Source organism: Sciurus vulgaris (genome assembly GCF_902686455.1).
Source record: "Sciurus vulgaris genome assembly, chromosome: 3".
Classification (NCBI taxonomy): Eukaryota; Metazoa; Chordata; class Mammalia; order Rodentia; family Sciuridae; genus Sciurus; species Sciurus vulgaris.
Window position 1 is genome coordinate 173,733,948 of NC_136463.1, and position 14,205 is coordinate 173,748,152.

The 14,205-nt window shown below is 46.9% G+C and overlaps 1 protein-coding gene across 1 annotated transcript; it reads right to left on the reverse strand.

Moving 5' to 3' along the window:
- Positions 1-677: 677 nt before the first annotated feature.
- Positions 678-3,739, reverse strand: RNF228 (ring finger protein 228). Its single transcript, XM_079131910.1, has one exon. The coding sequence runs from the start codon at positions 3,569-3,571 to the stop codon at positions 2,558-2,560; it is 1,014 nt and encodes a 337-aa protein (XP_078988036.1). The 5' UTR covers positions 3,572-3,739; the 3' UTR covers positions 678-2,557.
- Between the last annotated feature and the right edge of the window lie 10,466 nt (positions 3,740-14,205).

Sequence of the window (14,205 nt, forward strand, 5' to 3'; positions counted from 1 at the left end):
TCAAGACATTCACATGGGAAGCCCATGAAAGAAGTAAAATGTGGCTTTTAGTGTGACTGAGTCAATTCAAAGATGTAGGTCTCATTTATAAGGGATAATTTAGGTTACATCATTGATGTACTTGTGTGGGACATAAGTAAACTCTGGAAGAAGCAAGCTGGTCCCCAAGTAACTTTAGACAGACTTCTGGGTTCCCAGCTTCAGAGAGTGAAATAACAAACATATGTTTATGGATGCATGTACACATGGTTACATCCACAAGGCCATGTTCTGTTACTACTATGCATATATATACACATACACATATACGTTATTGTATACATTTGTATGTAACATATGTGCATACATATTATGAGTAGATGCATTTGTTAATTTGTGCAACTAAGGTGACTGCAGACAGAATCTCCACAATGGAAGAAAACAAAGGGAGAATAAAAGGTAAAAATACATCTATAGATGCTGTGGGTATAAATTAAAACTAATCTCTGAAATTTGATTCTTAGTATTTGGCACCTTAAAATACTTCACAGAAAACAAGAATAAAGGGTGACAACAGAATTTAGTTTTGGTGGATGTTATAATTGTAGGTGGCTAGGGGGCTTCTCCCTCCAGAATCCTACAACAGATCTTACTGAGCCTTTAGGGACTCATTAAGCTCTAAGGATAATTCCACAAAATGTTCATCTTAGCATTTCTCTCTCAGCCCATTCAAAATGTGAAAGAGACACTTCGATGGGGACAAGTATTTAAGGAAAAGGCCACACCAATAACTTGAAGTTTCACAATGAAATAAGTGTCACGAAATAGTTTTTTCTATAAATACTTCTTGTTTTTATTAAGACAATGTAGACATATAGCACACCATATTGTAGTTCCTAAAATGCAGCCAGACCACTTACTGATGGCCAATAAATTACTTCACTCATATGATAGCTACAAATGATCCATTCAAGTACAGTTAATAGCATAGTATCAAGATATCATGCAGGCAGCTTGCATAAATACACGAGTAATAATAGCACACCCTCAGTTTCTTCTGTGACTTTTAAACATGAAAACTTTCTTAGTCCAAATTCCAAAATATGGATTAGGGAATGTTTTCATATAAAATACATTTGAAACCTTTTTCTCCCTTAAAAAGGGGATCTAACCCACCTGCAACATACACTCATAATTCATCTCCTTAGTTACAAAATAAGATATGTATTCTTTGTCATCTCCTGTGGCCAGATGTGAACATTTCAGTGATTCCAACAACAGCAAACAGCTACATCCAAAATAATATCTTTACTGTTAAATGTATAATGTATATATGTGTATATATATATATATGTATATCTTGGTAGTCAAAGGCAGAAAGACTTATCAGTTAATTTCATCTTTGGGCACTATTTTATATTTCATCAGATAGTTGTTAAGTCACTTAATGTTGTTTCACAGTATAAAAACTTGACTCTGTTACCAACAAGCCTTTATTTTCTGCTCTTAATTTCAAAATCTATTTGAATCAGAGGTATGAGAGAAATGTCACCACTTAAAACAACTTTTCTGGAAATCTTAATGTATAAAAATTTCCAGATATATCTATTCAAAAATAAATCATTTTAAAAATGAAATTAAGGAAAAAGACGGGAAAGGGGAAGCCTGTAGTTTATATTCTTGAATAGCTTTCAATATCTTCCAGGTGGGGGCAACAGTAAGTCAGTTTCGAGAGAAGGGAGATCAGGCTTTTTAAACACCCTGAGTCCAGTTACAGAAGATGAAATGACTTCCTGGCAGTAACACCGTTAATAAAACAACCACAAGCGTTCAGAAGATGGGACTTCTGGGCTCTGCTCCAGACGACCGGAGGTGGGCAGCAGGGTCACTACCCTTTGCAAGCTGCGGTCCCTGAGCTGCACTGCCCTGAACGCGCACGCGCGCTACGCACCTTCCCAACAACTACAGATGCCCGGGGCTGCTAAGTCCAGCAGCCACGTTCATGCCCTGGCTGTGCCCTCGGGGAGTGTAAGTCACTCTCAGCACTCAGTATCTCTCCCTTTCCAGGACCGCCGGGAAACGGGAAAACCTTTTACTTCTCTCCTTCCTTTGAGCAATTCAAAGCCATTCACAACCGCTGTGGACATATACGTGCGCTCACCTGCACCCTTCAAGAAACTCTCAAGTTCCAGCCTCCAGAAAATCAGCTTTCGGGAGGGTTGACTTGGGACCCCTCCTATTTCCTCCTGATTGCAAATCCTCAGACTCTGGGAAGGGACGGTCACGCACTCTGCAATGATGGGGATGGCGCCTGAAGGGGAAAAGGGGACACAACGCCAGCCTGTTCCCTAGCATCCTCGCCTCCTAGGTTTTCCTCTCTGACCCTGCGCAAGGAAGTGGGGCGTGGAAAGCTTGAGGCAGAAAACCATGGTGGTCAGGAGGCTGGAGGGTGGGGGATGGTACGTCCGGAGCGTCCCAGGGTGACAGGGAGAGGAATGAGAAGCTCGAGTGTACAGAGTCCTCCTCTTTGGCTGCGCAAGGCAGGCGGTGCAGGCGGAGAAACCAGTGTGCTGCCCGGCTACGTGTCGCTCCTCCGTGCGCCGCCGGGTGCCGCCGCTGCCCGCGTCCTCGGGCCGCCACCGCCGCTTCCCGCCGAGCTGGCGGTCGCACCCTCGGGCCGATACTTGAGCCAGCAGATGACCCAGGTGACAACGACTGAGAAGAGCGCCAGGATGCTGGCTACCGACAGACAGATGGGCCCCACGGGCGAGGGCGAAGGCGACCCAGTTGCCGGGGCATCGCCAGGGGGCGCTCCGCTCCCGGGGGGTCCCCCGCCACCACCGCCACCGTAGTGGTTGACGAAGATGAGGCCGGTGAAGAGCAGCACCACCATGGAGAGAAAAGAAAAGACCACGCACACGCAGCCGGCGGTGAGCGCGGCGCGCTTGCAGTTCTGGCAGCTGTCGTAGGCGCCCGGGACGCGGAGACCCGAGCGGGCGCGAGGCCCAGGGGCCGGGTCCTCCACCGGTGGCGGTGGCTGCGGGGCCGGGGCGGGCGGCTGGAGCGCCGCAGGCGCTGCGCGTCTTGCTGGCAGCGGTGGGAGGCGGTCCTGGGGTAGCGGATCCTGCGCAGCGCGCAGAGCTAACGGGAAGGCCTCGGCGAGCTTGGTGTTATTGGGCAGGGCGTGCACGCGGCTGTCGGGCAGCGGCGTGCGGTGGCGGCACACCGGGCACGCGATGGCGCCCGGCGGATCGTGCCAGGGCGGGGGGCGCTGCGCGCGCTCAGGCGCAGCGCTGGCGGCGGCAGCGGCCGCGGCGCGGAGCTGTAGCTGGCTTAGGCACTCCTGGCAGAAGGTGTGCAGGCACGCCAGCAGCTTAGGCGCGCGCCGGTCCGCATCGAAGTAGTTGTAGCAGATTTTGCACTCGTAGTCCTCGAGAGGTGGAAGGCCTGGGGCCGTAGCTGTTGAGTTCCGGGGTCCCCCGTCTCCGTAGTCCCGGCCTCCAGCCGCCGCGCCCCCGGCTCCCGCGCGGCTCCCGGGGCTGCTGCTGGGGCTCTGTTCGCTGCCACCGCTGTCGTTTGCTGGCGCTGCCATGGCATGATCCGCCCCTCATCGGGGGCAAGGTGAGTCGCCTTCCTCCCCCTGCGTTGCCGCCTCGGCTCCAGGCAGGGAGGAGGCGCTTCTGCCTCCCCCTCTGACTGCTGTCGCCTGGCAGGGGAAGCACCGCTGGCTGGGCCGGGCGGGGGCGCAACGGCAACCGCCTCCCCCTCCTGTCCACCCCACCCCGCCCCGCTCCGCCCCCACACGGGCGCCTGGGTCCCTCCCTGTCCCCGGCGCCTCTCTGCGGTCCCCTTCGGCCCCCTCAAGGGAGCTCTTCTGGCTTTGGATACCGGTTTTTGTTGGATTTGGAAATGGGAGTCGAGGGTGGCTGGGAGGCGGCGCGGGAACGCGTTTTGGGGTTTAGCTGCTTAAGGATGTCGCGTTCTGTCTGTACTACCCCGCCCCCGCCCCAAGGATCGATGATGGGAACCCCGGATCTGCTTTTCTCCTTTCCCTCTTCCTCAACACTCGCCCACTCCCACCCGTCCTTTTCTGTTTATCCTCCTGTCTGGGGCTGGGTCCCTGGCCGAGCCTTCTCTCCCCCACCAGCAAGAGCTCACCGGTGATGTAATGCGGGGCCCGCGCAGGGAGGGGAAGCGGCGGCCTCAGCAGCCTGGCAGCGGCGTTGCCTCCCCTTGGTGAAAATCGTGATCTCATTTCTCCGTCCAAGGGTGAAAGCCAATAATCACCAAGCCATTTACGCTTTGCGCTTTTATTAGCAGAGACCACGCAGCCCTGCAGAGCGCTTTCAGGGTGGAAGCCGAGTGGTGGCATTTTCCTTTCGTTGTTTGGAGGAAATTTTGGAGATGAACAGTATCCCCCCGCCCCCACCCTCAGAAATACCGCTTCCTGAGATTTGAGGAGACGTGAAGACAGGCTGAGAGCAGGAGCTTGATGTTTTCTGGATACTGACCACAGCAGACCCAGGTGGCTATTTTGTTGGTGCCCAGGCGTTTACAGAGGTAGCGTGTAGGAAAAGTTGTCAAAGAACCTCACAAGTCCAGATTTAACCTAGCCACTGGCATCAGCACCTTCTTCCTCCACGCGTCCACTTCAGCTTTTACGCACAAATGTGCGCAGCCCCAAACTCGATGAATAACATGGGACAATTCTTGATTTTATTAAAATTAATAGGAGCCCAAATGAGCAGGTGAGCAAGAAGTAGGGCTTCTTCAAAGAGCACTCAGGAGAGCATAGGAGCGGTGGGGGTGAAGCTCAGATATTTCTAACCAGAAATTTCCTTTCCCTGTTTCCCCAGGCTGGGCCTCGCTCTGTGAGGAGGGAAGCCTCACCCACCCACCAAGGAAGGGAAAGAAGATAGCTTTGTAAGGTTCTGGATTCCCAGGAGATGGGATGTTCCCACTTTCTGTCCAGATTCTCTGCAGAGGACAGCAAGATGCCCCAGGGAATGTTTGTGGAAAGGATAAATGGATGGAAAGCTAGCCAAAGGCAAAGAAAGGACAGAAAGAAACCAATGAACTACCAATGTACAGACAAGAGGTAGAGAGTCCTGAATAACCATAAGGCTTCTGTGATATTTGAAAAAGAGATTTTTTTATTCTATGAAAAGTGACTGTTATAGGTGTTTTAAGTTCAAAAGACCTTAGGTGAAGCTTGCTAAAAACACTAATTTTCCAAGATTCAAATTTTATAATGATGGTTTGGGGTGCTTCTCTTTTAATGTTGTTGAAGTATTTCATTTTGTGATGTGATCAGAGAGGGCAGGTTGGTGGGACGTCAGAAGGCCCTGCTCTGGCCTAGGAATATTGTCAAGTGGCCCAGGGCCTGTAGTAAAATGCTTCCTGTGGTCCTCTTCCTCTTCAGGCTGTATGATTGTGAGAAGCCTGGAATAGTGTGTTTTATGCATGGTATTAAACCGGGTCCTTCTGCTGTGAGCCTTGATCGGCTCTGTGCTGAGAAAAAACGTAATGCTGATATGAGAAAATGTAAAACAGAGTCCTGAGAAGAGAAGCCCAGAAATAGAAGGGTGAGTGTTGATTTGTATGGTTCCTCCTGCCCACCCAGGTCTTAGGACATGGGCAGCCTCCATGACAAAAGGAAACAGCCGGAGTTCTGAAGTCCATATGTTGGATGTAGCAAGCATTTGAGCAAAACACTGAAGATTTTTCAGCCTCACTTGTTGATACATTCCACCATACACCAGAGTGTCTCCCCCTCTGCACTTTTGACATTCTGTGGTAGGTAATTTTTTATTGTGGGTGCTGCTCTGTGCATGGTCCTTAGCAATATCTACCCTAACCCTCTACCCTCTTGATGTCAGTAGCCATGCTTCCCAGTTGTAATAATCCCGAACATCCCCTGGGGACAAAAACCATCCCCAGGGGAGGACCATGGAGCTTACACCAAACTCAGGGTTGATTAAAGTGAAATCAAAACCTGAAGCATCTTCCAGCTCCTATCTCGTGTCAGCAAACAGCATTACCAAAATAATTATTCCTACACAGGCACATCTATAGATCATGGTCATGTAGGTACCACTGCACTACCTAAAAAGGGCCAGAATGGTTTTGTGAATAATACATTTTGTTGATAGGGTCACGAACAATTATAGAATTTGTTTAATGATAGAATTTAGCTGTGGCACACACCTGCAATCCCAGTGACTCTGGAGGCTGATGCAGGAGGATTGCAAGTTCAAAGCCAGCCTCAGCAAAAGTGAGGCACTAAGCAACTCAGTGAGACCCAGTCTCTAAATAAAATACAAAATACAACTGGAGATGTGGCTCAGTAGTCAAGTGCCCCTGAGTTCAATCCCAAGTACTCCCCCCAAAAAAGTAATGCTAGAATTTGTTTGAATATTTTTTCAGGGGCACCCACTATCTCTAAATATTGTATTTTTCAGTACTAGGGATCAAACCCAGGGGCGCTTTGCCACTGAGCTATCCTTAGCCCTTTTTATTTTTTATTTTGAGACAGAGTCTTGCTAAGTTGCTTAGACCCTCACTATGTTGCTGAGGCTGGCCTCTAACTTGCAATCCTCCTGCCTTGACCTCCCAAGTTCCTGGGATTACAGATGTGGACCACCACAGCCTGCCCCAATTATTTTATATCCTGGAGACATTTGCTCATTTTTTAGGACTCAAAGGTGTCATGGGGGATTCCACTTGTACTGCAAGAGGGTAGCACTTTTCTGAAGGGGTGTTTGTGTTGCATAGGCCACAGTCTTCTGTCCAAATGGTCCATAATGTCCAGTGTCCATCATGTCACCGACCCGGAGTGAGTAATGCTGTTTGGTCTTTCATGGAGGAGCTAGGGTTTCCCTGGGAAGAAAGCTGTGTCGAAGGAATTTTTGAGTCAGAAACAAGAAACTCGGTATACATGTCGGTGTTTGAATTAGCTTTGCAAGAACGCTGCTCTTGCCTTGAACATATTGCACACTATTTACTGAAGTGTTTAATTTTCAAGGAACTTAGTAAATGGGAGCCCACCTTTGTTGGATGATCTTTTGTCTACATTCCGTCTATCAACCATCTGAAGAATCTGTGAGTTTGGTCGTACAATGTGTGATTTCACAATCCTGAGTCCAGATCCTAGACCTTCTTCTCACTCTTTGTGTAGTATTGGGTGTGCTGCTTCCTTTCTCTGTGCTCAGTTTCCTAAATTGTAAGATGAGGATAAAAGTGGTAACTGCATAAGTCTATTGTGAGGATTGACTATGTTGTGCATACAACATACAAAGAATAGCCCCCAGCCCCTGTTAATGCTTATTATTATATATGTCAGGGGTTCCTACACCTGATCTCAGTAACCCTCACAAATGCTCCTGAGAGAGTTCAGAGGATTTCTGTAAGGTGGTGCAACCAACCAACTTTTCTGCTATTCAAAGACAGGGATACAGGTAGCATCTCCATCCAAAGAACAGGCGGACCCTGACCTGTGAAGTCAACCATGCATTATAGACCTGACAGCTGTAATAAGCAAACCTCTGCATAAAACATCAGGACAAAGTGAAATCTTATTTGGTAATGCTAGAGGGAGAGATATATAGGCAGATAATGCCACTCAGAAGTAAATAGTAAATCATTCAATCAAACAGTTGACATTTTAAAATAGAAATCAGGTCGATTCAATTCGACATTTATTTGAGGTCCTGTTTCAGAAGACATTGGTGCTGGTAGTGAAATCTGGACTCCAGGAACCAAGAATTTAATAGGAGTCAATAGAAGAGAAGAAGACAGGGCAACTCAATGTGCTGTGTTATCTTGGAGAGGATCTGAAATACGTTAAAGGGCCTTAGGAGTAAACTAAGGAAATCTGAGTAAGGCCTGAGTTTTAGTGAGTAATAATGTATCAACATTGGTTCATTAGTTATGGAAAATGTTGCATGTTAATGTAAGATGTGAATAATAAAGGAAACTGGATATGGCATATGTGAGAACACAGAACCTTTGCAAGTTTTCTGTAAATCTAAAACTTTTCTTTAAAAAAAAGTTCAATTTTTCATTGTATACATATTTGTGGGGTTATGTTAGTCAGCTTTGCATTACTGTAACAAAATACCTGAGATAAGCAACCAATGAAGGGAAAAACCTTATTTTGCCTCACAGTTTTGGAGGTCCCAGTGATAGTCTGTTAGCCTGGCTGCCTCTTGGGCCTAGGTTGAGGCAGTGCGTTTAGGTTGAGGCAGAGGCTAAATGTTTGCCTTGTGGCAGCAAGGAAGAAAAAAGCGGAAGAGGAAGAGCTGGAGTTTTAATATTCCTTCCAAAGCACGTCCCCAGTAACCGAACTGCCTTCCACTGGCCCACCTCCTGAAGGTCCCACTACCTCCCAGTGTCACCATAGGCTGTGCCCTTGCCTTTAACAAGTGGAACTCTGGGTGGCCTTTTAGTCCAAACCACAGTAGGGTACAATGTAAGGTTTTCATAAAATGTTTATTTTTTTAAATGTGGCTGATTTATGGGGATTTGCAATAAGAAGGCTACTAAAATTCCTTGAGAATTTTAGATAAAGACTTATCTGCTCGTTTCCTTTTGTATCATTATAAATAAAACCCATCAAGCAGATTTGAAAACTCTTCCATGGGAACATTGTATTTAGTATTCAGCACATTAGTGCATCATACTCTTCATTATAATATGCAAATAATGTTTCTTTTTAAAGTATGGATATCATGCAACTACCTTAAATAAAATTTGGCAAAGAGAATTTAAAAACTCTTATATCCTGGCCTTCAGCATAACTATTATACTCTTTGGATTTATTTATTTATTCTTATTTTATTTTTTATTCTTTTGGTGTGGTACTGGGGTAATCTTTGGATTTATTCTCAGAGGCATATGTTTTTACATAGTTATAATAATGATACACATACCTGGCTTCACTCTAATTAGATTTATTCTTTCAAATGACTGTTTATGGTGTCTACTATTTGCCAGACAGTGTTTTGGGGAAGGATACAAAACAGTGAACAAGATAACAGAATGCTTGCCCTCATGGAACTTATATTCTAATGTCTGTGTGAGAAAACCAAGAAATAAATTGATAGAATATGCAACATGCTAGGAAGTAGAAAGTGCAATGGAAAAAATTAAAGTAGGACAGGAGGACGGGAGTTTGGGAGTATAGAAGAGGTGTGCTCATTGTTCTTCGTCCAGCAAAGGCCAACTTAGTAAAGTGACATTTGAGCAAAGACCTTAAGGAAGTAAGGGGCAGAACCACATGGCTGCCTGATGGGACAGTACTCCAAGCAAGGGGGAACAGCATGTACAAAGGTCCTGAGGTGGGAGTCTCTCACTGTGTTCTAGAGATGGTAAAGAAACCAATAGCAGGAACAGAGTAAGCTAGGAGAGGGGACAGATATAAAGCCACAGAGGACAATGGGGGAGGGATGATGATGTGGGGATTTATCAACTTTTTATTTTAAATTAGAGTGTGATAGAGGTCATTGAAAGGTTCTGAGCACAAAGGTATGGAATCTGATTTAGGTTTGGAGAGACCCGCCGCAGCTGCTGCGTGAGTAGCTGGGAAGGGGTGAGTTCAGAGGCAGACAGCCTGGGCAGGTGGGTGGGTTGACCAGTCAGAGAGGGGATGGCGCCTTGAACAAGTGAGAGTAGGTCAGTCGTGTCCAGGTGAAGCCTCCAGGAGGCACTGATGGGATGAACGGGAGAGGAAGGGCAACTTGGGGGGATGTTTCCGTGGCTTTTGACCTGAATCCGCAAAACTGCAGTGTATATTTTCTGACTCACTCATAATCACTAACAAAAATATACTGCACATTTTTCTATAATCTTAAAACCAGGACCTCCTTCACCTCCTTGCTCTAGGGTCACACCAGTGAGACTCTCCCCGGCCCCCCATCTTAAAATACACCCCCTCCCACTTCTTGTCTCTCTTACCTGCTGTATTTTATTTTATAACTTCATGGCTGTTGGTGTCTGGTGAAAATTAAAAGAGGGGGGCTTAAGAATTGAGGATTTCAAGAAGGCTGTCACTGTGAGGCCCCTCTGGGTACCAGGCCTGTCACACCTGGTACATGTGGGTGAGTAGTCCTTTGCTGTCCACACCTTCATGGACGTGGGTCAGTCTCTGAAAGGAGTGGGTCTCTGTTTTGTCCGCTGCCCTATCTCTCATGCCTAGAATGGGACCTAGCAGGTGGTAGACACCCAATACAGTAAGTATTTTTGAATAAGTAAGTGTATTAATGGCAGGTTGACATTTCTTACCATTACCCCACCAGAATTCTCTTAAGCAATCTTTCACCAGTGAATATTCAGGTAAAATATTTTGCCTCCATCAATCATGCGGCAATAAAAATTCTCATCATAAAGCTTTTCTGCTCTTTGGATTAATTCTCTAAGACTGATGGTCAGAGTAGAATATGTGCAAGTCACTGCCCTCCAAAAATGTCATTTGCTAAATACACTTGGCTGGATGACTTTACATCACATTAATTCACCTTTGACAGTTTTTATTTATTTATCACCCAAGAAAGAACTTTCATTGTTTTAACATTTATGAAGAAATCCTTTTTTAAAAAGGGGGGATATTTTCCTTTCCCTTCAGAAATTCCATGGTAAGTGTTGAAAATGTTTTTTTCTATTGTGTGTTTCGATTTTGTTTCAGGGAGTCATCAACAAAGAAAGAGTAATTAGGTCAATGTTATTTATTCAATAAACACATTCTATTTTCCCATGTTTTCTGTTTCATTGGATTTTTAAAAAAATGTTGATAGACCTTTATTTATTTATCTATATGTGGTGCTGAGAATCGAACCCAGTACCTCACCCATGCTAGGCAAGTGCTTTGCCACTGAGCCACAACCCCCGCCCCTTCATTGAACTTTTGATCAATACTTTGTCACTACCTTGTTTTCTCTGCTTGTACTATAGTTTGGGCAAGGAAAAAGCATATTCTCTGGGCTTCCAGTGACTATCACAAGTTGTTCTTTAAAACTTTCAGTGATTATTAGAAGTACTGCCAGAAGAAAAGCTCCAGAGACTTGCAATCTGAATTTTCATTATGCAAACTAACTTTTACGCATTCCAATCTGGGACGCTCCTAGCGCCCACAGCTTATGCCTGCTGGCAGATTGATGGGTTCTGCGGTTGATTTTTTTTTTGTCAGGTGTCAGTCATCAAGGGCTAGCAAGAGTCTCCATACCAAAACCCAACAGAATCAAGTCTAAACTGGATTAGATATGAGCATCACAAACTTGCTTTAGAAGGTTTTCTCAGTGAGAAATGGGCTTTCCATGCTCTGAGTTAGGGGTCTCCACAGCAGGATTTTGCAATTGCTTTGTCCTTTGACTCCCACTTCCTGCTAAGGGAGCTCATATAGGACACCCTTGAAAGTCCAAACTGCTTGCACCACAAGCAGGGTGAATTCAGCCAAACTTCATTCCATGGAGGCCCTAGAGGAGAATCCAGTCCTTGCCTCTTCCAGTCTCTAAAGCCTCCTGGCATTTCTTAGCTCCTGGTCCCTCCGTTTTGGCCTCTCCTCCTCCCACTCTGACCCTGACTCTCCTGTCTCCCTCTTAGGACACTTGCTATTCCATTGGCTCCACTAGGATGACCCAGGTGCTTGCCCCTTCTCACCATCTGTAAATCAATCACACTGGCAAAGTCCATCCTGCAGGTGTATAAGCTAGTTCTAGGGTCCTGGGATATCTTTGGAGTCATTATTCTGTGAACCCAGAAGCTCTGCGTGCAGCCCAGCAAGGCTGCTCCCAGGGAAGGGGACCAGCCTTTGGCTGAACTGCCCAGGCACCACTGAGCTGCAAAGGGACGGAGGGGATCGGCATCTCCAAGCCTCTGTGTGGCCCACGAGGAAACGTCTGCCGTAGATGTGGAATGACACAGGAGCAGGTGTTTGCCATGGGAAGGGAGAAAAGAAGCCTCTGAGTCCTGGACAGAGCAAGCACCCCAGGCTCCTCGCACATGCCCCTGCCCTTCCTGCCTGCAGCCATTGCAACCTCCCACGGCCAGCACCTGCGTTTCTTCCTGTAAGAACTTCTTCCTGCAGTCAGTCTCCTGGGCAGCCTGGAGCTCTGAGGATGTGTTGGTCCGCTTCCTGATGCTGTGACGAGGAGTCTGAGCTTAACCTTAAGGAGGAAAGGTTCCTCTTGGCTCATGGTTCAGGGATTCCACTCCATGGTCTCTGGGTTCTGTGCTTTGGATGGCACAGTGCATTGCGGCGGGAGCATGTGCTCTCTCCTCGTGGTAGCCAGGAAGAGAGAGAGAGAGGAGACCAGGGTCCCCCAATATCCTCTTCAATGGCATGCCCCCACAATGACCTAACCTCCTTCCACTTGGCTCCACCTCTTAAAGGCTCCACCGCCTCCTAATAGCACCATAGGCTGGTGACCAAGCCTTCAGCACATGGGCCTTGGGGAACACTCCAGATCCAACCTATAGCAGAGGATTAACATCCCCAGGGTCAGCCCTCCACTGATGACAGGTGGGAGGAGGGTATAGGTAGCCCAGCAACCTCACCTCACAGGTGATCAGACCTGAAGGGCCTGTGCTGTCCCCTCAGAGCTTGCCCAGAAGAATGAAGCCCCAGACGTACAATGGTGGCTGGCTGTTTGACAGAACACCTGTTAGTGGGTGGCTGTCTTTCTCTGCTTTATGTTCTTATCCCCTCCAGGTGTTTCCTTGAGATACCCTCTATGTTATGATCCCTTCTTCAGAGGGAAGCCAAGCTAAGACCTGGGAGAAAGCTCTGAGCAAAGAACGTGTAGATGCATCTGCAGAAGCTTCTTGTTAAACCCCTCTGAAAGACCAACCAGGCAGGGCAGGTGGGATAGTGAGACCTTGACACATCCTACGTGGTTCCAGCTGTGAAGTTGGTGTCTCCTTTCCAGAGTGTACCCTGGGTAGATTCCAAGGCCCTCGGAGAAGCTGCACTTGAAAAAGCTAGGGCTGGGTGTACTGATGGGGACAGAGCGAGACCCCACAGAGAGAGTGGGACCAGCTCATTCCACCACCTTGTGGCTAGTCTCCTGATCTCCAGAGCACTCCAGCAGGCCACGCTAACCTTCCTAAACCTGAGCAGGGAGGAAACATCTAAGAGCATTCTGAACGGGGTTATGGCAGAAACAGAGGAATCCAAGAGCCAGAAGCTACAGGAGATAGCTGTCCTTCCTCCTCTGTCTTTTCTCTCCGGGTGCTGCTTACCCTCAGAGCCAGGAGTCCGGGAACAAGGTGTGTGAGGATCATTGGAGCAGAGGCCAGCAAGGGCCCACTCAGTCCTCCTCACCTGCCATCTCTGCCTTCCTGAAGGCCAGGTGCCCTCCAGAGAGAAAGGAAGCCAAAGAGAAGGAGGATCTCATCCTGATCTGACTGAGCAGTTACCTCCAGAAAAGGTGGCTCTCAAGCTGGCAGGGAAGTGACTGAGCTGTTGACAAAATTAAGTTTGTCCTTTCACTATTATTTAAGAGAAATGGAGGGTTTATAAATCTGAAGATAAAACATTGCACTTGTCACTAGGGAAGGTATTTTGTTTCCCGTTATTTGAACTGTGACCCTTTCATCTTAGCTCCAGGGAACAGCAGGTTTATCAGATAATGTGGAATTAAAACAAATATATTAAACCCAAACACTATATTTCTCCATCTACACACACACACACACACACACACACACACACACACACCCACACACACACACCTCCAACACTCTCCTGAGTTGCTCTGCTCTTAAGGAAGTGAGAAATGTGGGAGCCATCCCAGAAAAGAGACTGGAGGCTCCACGTCAGGATATGGGTAAAGCTGGGGGAAGGGTCTGCAGGAAGAAGAAAGAGCGGAAAGGAAGGAATTTGGGAGACCTGTCCTGGCTCCCTCCTTTGGACCAATGAACCCAGAGAAGTGAGGTGGAGCCTCAAAACTTATTATGTGATATGAAGGAATTATTGTTGATTTTTTTCATTATAATAACAACATTGTGACTACAGAAAAACGTGAATATGCCCTTCTGTGTCTGCATACTGAAATATCACAGGGAAGGGGATGTGATATTTTGAATTTGCTTCCAAATATTCCAGCCAAAAGAAATAGATAAATACATTTTACAAACCTGGGGATAAAAGAAATCAGATTGTCACAGTGTATGAAAATGGTTGAAATTGGGAGGTAGGTATGTAGGTGCTTATTGTGATAGTTAAAGATGCTC

What these genes read in the sequence shown, in the direction of transcription:
- RNF228 (XM_079131910.1), bottom strand. Translation starts at nt 3,571, where the DNA reads ATGGCAGCGCCAGCAAACGACAGCGGTGGCAGCGAACAGAGCCCCAGC.